The 7257-nt window shown below is 38.2% G+C and overlaps 2 protein-coding genes across 3 annotated transcripts; one reads left to right on the top strand and one right to left on the bottom strand.

Annotated features, from left to right (window-relative positions):
* Window positions 1-507: 507 nt before the first annotated feature.
* LOC121759433 (DEAD-box ATP-dependent RNA helicase 36-like) lies at window positions 508-4403 on the top strand. Its single transcript, XM_042155009.1, has 6 exons — window positions 508-1171; window positions 1924-2246; window positions 2513-2716; window positions 2797-2878; window positions 3802-3900; window positions 4077-4403. The coding sequence occupies exons 1-6, from the start codon at window positions 575-577 to the stop codon at window positions 4236-4238; spliced, it is 1467 nt and encodes a 488-aa protein (XP_042010943.1). The 5' UTR covers window positions 508-574; the 3' UTR covers window positions 4239-4403.
* A 308-nt stretch (window positions 4404-4711) lies between these two features.
* On the bottom strand, window positions 4712-6899 carry LOC121759442 (nuclear transcription factor Y subunit C-2-like). Of its 2 annotated transcripts, none has more exons than XM_042155017.1 (2): window positions 6747-6899; window positions 4712-5742 (listed from the first exon to the last, which is right to left on the bottom strand). In XM_042155017.1, the coding sequence occupies exon 2, from the start codon at window positions 5685-5687 to the stop codon at window positions 4917-4919; it is 771 nt and encodes a 256-aa protein (XP_042010951.1). In that variant the 5' UTR covers window positions 5688-5742; window positions 6747-6899; the 3' UTR covers window positions 4712-4916. The 2 variants fall into 2 exon arrangements, with proteins under 2 accessions (XP_042010951.1, XP_042010952.1); XM_042155018.1 differs by having other exon boundaries at window positions 6663-6883.
* Between the last annotated feature and the right edge of the window lie 358 nt (window positions 6900-7257).

The raw sequence follows: 7257 nt of genomic DNA, 5'->3' as shown, positions 1-7257 counted from the left end.
AAATTTTAGAGTATATTCTGTAATTTGCAACAACACCAAAACACAAAAAATAAATACTATTTAGGATTAAAAATCGAACCAAACAAACTGACATTCAGGTTGAGTTTCAATTATCCCAATATTGCGCCTATTTCAGTAACAAGCATCGTATTAATTAAGTGGAAATTATTAAATTAGAAAATTGGAGTACTTTTTAAATCATTGTTCCGATTCTTTTTTCACACAATTACTCCAATTACCCAATTTAATCATATTCTTAAATTTTAATTATACGCGTCTGTATTATTTTGATCTACTACACATAAATTAAACGTGATTTTTTTTTCAATAATTTATAAAACGTTTTAAAATTAAAATTATGTCAACGTTTCTGATTTTTAACAACTAATCTTATACAAGTTGAATATGGGCCTGTAAATAAAGCCCAATTACATAGCACTAAAGCCCAATTGTTAGTTAAAAACCAAAAATAACCCAGTATATAGAAAAGCCCACTCCTTCAATACAACGAAGAAACTACCCTGTCTTCGTCTCCAATTTCATCAGGGTTTACACAGCTTAGCAAGAAGCAACAATGGAGGAAGAAATCCAACTTGAACCAAGTTTCCAATTGTTCTCCCGTAAAAAGAAGAAATCAACCACAACAGTCGACAATCCGCCGCCACCAGCAACCTCCGCCGTGAAGGAATTGGAGAAAGTACTAAACCCTAACCCTACACCGGCGCACATCACCTTCTCCGACCTAGGGCTGGCGGAATGGGCTGTAAACACCTGCAAGGAGCTCAAGATGAAGCGTCCAACTCCAGTGCAGTACCATTGCATCCCCAAAATCCTGGCCGGCCGGGACGTGCTTGGCCTCGCGCAGACCGGGAGCGGCAAGACGGCGGCGTTCGTCCTCCCGATCCTCCAGCGCCTCGCCGAGGATCCGTATGGGGTGTTTGCACTGGTGGTGACTCCGACGCGGGAGCTGGCTCACCAATTGGCGGATCAGTTTAAGGCGCTCGGGTCGGGATTAGGGCTCCGGTGCGTGGAGATTGTTGGCGGGATGGATATGATTACGCAGTCGCGGAGTTTGATGCAGAGGCCGCATGTGGTGGTTGCTACTCCGGGAAGGATTAAATTTCTGCTTGAACAGAATCCTGATTTGCCTGCTATTTTCTCTAGAACTAAGGTGATTAATTTTTTAATTTATCTTCAGTTTTCTGCTGGCCTATCATAAATGATTAGTTTATTAGAACTTGTAGGAGTAGTTTATCTTCTTTTACTTGATAGGAATTATAGCTGACACTAGTTTTAAAGAGGCATGCTTTGTTGATTTCTCAAAATGTTAGTTCTCAGTTATGTTGATTTCATTAAAAGCATTATCGAGGAAAATCTTGAAGCTTTTTATGTTCCAACTATTAGAAGCCAGCCTTGCCGTGGTCGGTTAGGCTCCTCTTCGAAATTTTCCTTTTTAAAGGACAGTGCTTTCTGTTAGAACCATTTGTATTCTTCATAGGGTTTTTCTTTATGAACACTTAAAGAGTGAGAAGAATTTGGTTGTGTATTATTGTATTATGTTGATCTAAGTGGAAAATTAGAGACTGATCATCTTGGTCCCAGCAAAGACAGTGATAGTTTAAATCAACTTCGAATTGTTAGGGAGTTCTCACTTCTCACTTGTACCTCTGATCATGCAAACATAGTCATCAACATTTGCACTTCATTAGTGTACCTCTACCTCTGACAATTTGGGATGACAATAATTGCCACCTTACTAACTCTATGCTTTTTTTACTTTATTAGCTGCACCTTCTTTTTCCTTAAGAAATTCGGCATGCAATGAGTCAATGACTGTAATATTGTCTGCCACTAAATGGTAGTTATGTTGCTTTCCTGCTTATGCCCTGAAATATAGTTCTTACACAGAATCTTGTTTGACAGTTTCTAGTGTTGGATGAAGCTGACAGAGTCATGGACATTAACTTTGAAGCAGAGTTGAGAGTTATTTTTCAGTGCTTACCTAAGAAACGGCAAACGTTACTATTTACTGCCACCATGAGTAGCAACTTACAGACGTTACTTGAACTCTCGGCAAATAAAACATATTTCTATGCAGCATATGAAGGTTTTAAAACAGTGGAATCTCTGAAGCAACAGTATATTTTTATTCCCAAGAATGTGAGGGATGTGTACCTTCTCCACATATTGAACAAAATGAAGGAAATGGGTGTTCGATCGGCCATGATATTTGTTTCCACCTGCAGGTACAACCTTTTCTTAAGCATTACCGAGTTTGTTTGTCACTTCTAACTCTTTTCCCATTTTTGTTGCAAATGTACTAATTATATTTATATCAAAGCAATATTGGTAAGGTGGAAGTATCAAATCTTGATCTCTAATAGTATCATGCAAATTTTTCAACTAGATTATAGAGTTATGTTACAAACACATAGTAAAGTTGCATCTTCAAAACTTTTTTATCTGTAAATACAAGCCTTTGACTGTTCCAGTGCTGTCTTTGGTTGAGCAGGAGTTGTGAACTTCTGAGTTTGTTGCTAGAACAGCTTGATCTTGAAGTAGCAGCATTGCACTCTTATAAATCCCAGTCGTTGAGGCTTTCGGCATTACATAAATTCAAATCCGGGCAGGTCCCTATACTAATTGCAACCGATGTTGCTAACCGTGGTTTAGACATACCAACAGTAGATTTGGTCATAAACTATGACATTCCAAGGTAATGACGTACAAGGGTGTCAATGATGTTGATTCATCTTTCATACTCATGAACAGAACTGAAGTGCCTGTTCTTTATAGGTATCCAGAGGATTATATTCATCGAGTTGGTCGTACTGCTAGAGTAGGAAGAGGAGGCCTTGCTCTTAGCTTCATCACCAAGGTAAAATCTGAGATTTGGTGTGTTTAAATTCCAAAACTCTTCATAGACTTGTAACCTGCTCCTGCTTTTGGTGGCACCGAGTTATTTGTGTAATAGATGCCACTGAAGTCTGATCACATTTAGTCGCCTATTGAATATACTTGTTTGTGTGCATGCTTTTGTTCCATGATACTTCCTTCTTCTGGGGTATACAGGACGGGATATTGCATTTGATATCTGAATAGGCAATATCTGTATGTTGATTTCTGTTAGATAGACTGGATGCATAATACTATAAATCAATAATAATTATTTGGCTACACTGTTTGACTAGATGAGAGATATGTCTACTCTTATCTAATGTTTTGTTTACGACTTTACATAGAAGCATATATAGTACAATTACCTAATGACAATTTTTGAGTTAATAATTTTGAGGATATCGTAGTCAATTTGCACTCAACTCAAGTAGATAATCCCGATTCCAAAGTTTACAATGGATTAGGTTGGGTTCATTTTGTCTATCCAATTTTATCAATGAAAGTAAACAAGGCTTTGAGGTATTACCTATCAGACCATCAACAAGTTAGTTATATGCTACTAAGGCCTTTGCTAATATACTACTTGCACTAAAGTTGAAGTGTATAGAAAATCTTCAAAAACTCAACTACTGCAACACACTAAAATTTCTAGATAAATATCTCTGTAGAGCATTGGTCCTTCCTTTTTCTGCTGCATATTTGTTTACTGTCAATCGTGGATTGTTTCTGCCAATGAACTCCCAGCATGAAGAAAATGTCAATGAGGGTATTTTGGTGATACACTTACAGAGATTTTGAGATGAAGTCTTGCCCATCGTTTATATTTTTTTTGTTTATATCATGTTTTTGTGGTTTGATGCTTAAAGCCGTTCTCTGCTAACCAGTTAATATATATTTATGCAGAATGATGTGGACCTTGTGCATAAAATAGAAGATCTTATAGGGAAAAAATTTGATGAGTTCGAGTGTAAGGAGAAGGATGTACTTGAGGATATCACAAAGGTAAATGCTTATGAGCTATGGCGATTTCACAAAAATTTGATGAGTTCTTTACATCACATTTAAGTTTTTTATGCTTCGGTACCAGCCAAGGGAGCAAAGCTAGATAAAGATGTGTGTGTAGTTGTGTATCAGATATATACTGTATTGCTTATGTGTATGTGCTGTAATTGCATCAGGTATACAAGGCTAGGCGCGTGACAGTGATGAAAATGATGGACAGCGGGTTTGAGGAGAAGGCCATGGCACGAAAGGAGCAGAAGTCGAGAACAAAAGAAATTCGAAGAAAAAGTAAGAAACGGAAGAGGGGCAAAGCTATCGAAGTATCTCAAAACTCCTAAGGGATATTTGTTCAACGCCCTTGTGTCTCTCTTATATTCTCATTCTATGTATTGTAGGCAATAGGAAAAAGTTTTGATCGAGAAGAATATTTATGTCGTAACCAACACATGCACAATTTCTTTATACGAGTTAATTTTAAAACAAAAAACATTCTTCAAGTGTTATATCGACTTTGTAGTTTGAATACTCATAAATTTTGTAGAGCTCAATTTCAATCTCTTTGAATTTTAACCGAGAAATGTCGGTGTTCAAAACACTTACTTTTGTTAGTTCCTAACTAAAATTATCAATCCAATTAGAAATAGATTAATTGTGCATTCGGTGCACCATAGCATTGTTCTTTAGAAAATATGTCCAAATTTGTGAAAATGTTCCAACTAAAATCAATCATTACTAGCCCTTTTATTTTAATAAAATCCAATTACAAGAATTGGGAAACATACTAGAAAAACAGACAGCCTAACAGCAGAGGCGATGAAATCAGCTTTAATTACCATAGATAAGTGGAATACAGTTTCCAATTCCCAACCATTGAAATGAATAAACGTCAAAACGCAAGACTTCATACATCAAAATCATCTCACTACTAAGTTTGGGAGTAGCACAGCACGCCAAAACGACCAAGAAAATAACGCCTACATAATTATAGAACACAAACCCAAGATCAAAACGACGCCCTACGAGTCACTCTGTTGCTCCTGCGAAGGATGAGACTGCGGCCACTGCATGTAGGGCGGTGGAGGTTGGTGCTGCTGAGCACCGTAGAGTGCAGCCTGATCAATCGGCTTCCCCATGATCATTCCTGGGGGAGCTCCCACCGGGGCCTGCGGGGGAACATAGTAGTACGGGAGCTGATCCGGAGCTGATCCAACTAACGGAATGGCAGCCTTGGTAATGCCAAGCCCCTCTTCTTTCAACTCATCTCTAGGAATTATATCAACCAAAAAGTCAAAAACGTCAGTTCTTGAGATGGCAGCAGCAATGTCGTTCTTCTGCAGAGTCCGCCTTTTGTTTTCTTCAGTGTGGATCCAAGATCGCAGCGTCAGTTCCAAGATGAACATTTCGCACGCTTTTGTGAATATGACAGGAGCTTCAGCAGAGATCATTCTAACATCCTCGTCGGCTTTCATGATCTTTTTTATCCGGGCGAGGGGAAGGCTGTGGTTCTTGAAATCAGTAGTTTGATCAATCTCTTGCATCTGACTAGCCCAGAACGCTTGAAGCTGCTGCTGCTGTTGCTGACTGAGAAATTGCTGGGCCTGGTGGTAGGCGAGCTGTTGCTGAGGAGTGAAACTAGTGGGAGAGGAAACCGTGCCAGCGGGAGTGCCAGTAGCCACCATGGGTGCTGTTTGATACGGGGGAGTGGCATATGCCATCGAGCCACCACCTGCCTGTTGTTGCTGGTTCGGGTGTGCTAGATGCTGCTGCCTTTGATCTGAATGGTCCATGTCTACTCAAAATGCTAAGTTAAACTTTTTCACTCACTATATTCTCACCCCGACACTGCAACAGATAAGGAAATAAGAACTCAGCTAATCGATAGTCCAAGGTCCACAGAAAATCCATCAACCACCATTATAGACGCATGGGATAGCACAATGTATAAATTTACACAGGAAATTCACTTGTGTAAACAACAAGACTGATGAAAAGTTCAAAACAACTCTGTGCACTAACTATAAAAGCAGGTGAGCAATATAAAAGCAGCAAAGGAGATGAACGAGAAAAATCCACGAGTAAAGCATAGTTACGGAATCTCTTATTAAGATGATAGGAGTAAAAGCCGGGCACACTAGAAAAAGCATAAATTGAGCACGAGAAAAGACTAGGGAATTTTTCTCATAAATATGAATCCTCCCCTACGACTGCAGCCCCGATCTCTCCAAAGATATGCAGTCTTATTTATAATAATAATAATAATAATAATAATAATAATAATAATAATACTATATCCCTAAACTTGGAAATAAATCAAATCAAATCAAATCCCAAGTAATTGTTAGAGTAAATCAACAATTAAAATCTAATCAAATCCTAACTGGCTAAAAATAAGGATAAGTATGCGATATAATATCCAAATCTTATAATCTTGTTTGGTATCCAAATCTCATCCTCAATATCACCAAATCCCATTCTGTATTGTATGAACATGAAGAATATACCACTCGTAGATTAATTATCTGTTGACAAATTTGACGATAGTTCATAACACTTAAATCTGACGATTCTCCTCTGCTCCAAATCTAATGCTAGAAAGTGTTGAAAATGAGGGAAAGGAACAAAAACCAACTGCAAGTTAACATACATATTAAATTATTCCCCGATTTTCCTATTGTACATCATGCTGGCACTTTTGTCGACAAATGTCACCAAAAAATAGAGGCATAACACGCAAAATAGAAAATTGAGAAAAAAGAAAGCACCTTCAATTACGCAGCGTAGAAACATTTTAACACCATAGCAAAGTCAAACAGAGAAACGGAGATGAAGAAGTGAACAATACGTACGGGAAATTAGATTGAGCTTTCCTCGGTGGCGAAAACCCTAAGAGAGAGAGAATGGAGGTACACGTAGAGAGGGAGCGAGAAAAGGGAGAGAGGGTTTTGAAATTGAGAGAGAGAGAGGCTTCTGGGGAAATCGACACCTGAGACGCGTGTCGTATGCTCTAGAGCACTATATACATAGTACGTAGCCACGTGTCGATTAATGGTTGGTGCTTACTGTGATGTAAGTTGCGATCTCCCTATTTTTAGTGTTACGAAATTCCCAAGTCTGTAATTCGTTAACAAAATATTATAGCGGAATTGACAAAAACAACCCTACACACGGGATCTTCGAATTAATTTTTGAATTACAATTAGTTTAAGAGCATCCGCAATAATAATAGGTCAACCATATGCCAGTCATAGGCTAGCCACAAATTACTCCTGCCACATCATCATCCAGTGGCGAATCAAGAAATTTTATACTGAGGGTACGATAAATAATTTTACCGATAAGATTTAATATTCAATATAT

Source organism: Salvia splendens, chromosome 12 (assembly GCF_004379255.2).
Source record: "Salvia splendens isolate huo1 chromosome 12, SspV2, whole genome shotgun sequence".
Taxonomy (NCBI): Eukaryota; Viridiplantae; Streptophyta; class Magnoliopsida; order Lamiales; family Lamiaceae; genus Salvia; species Salvia splendens.
This window is presented reverse-complemented; position numbering and strand designations above follow the sequence as displayed.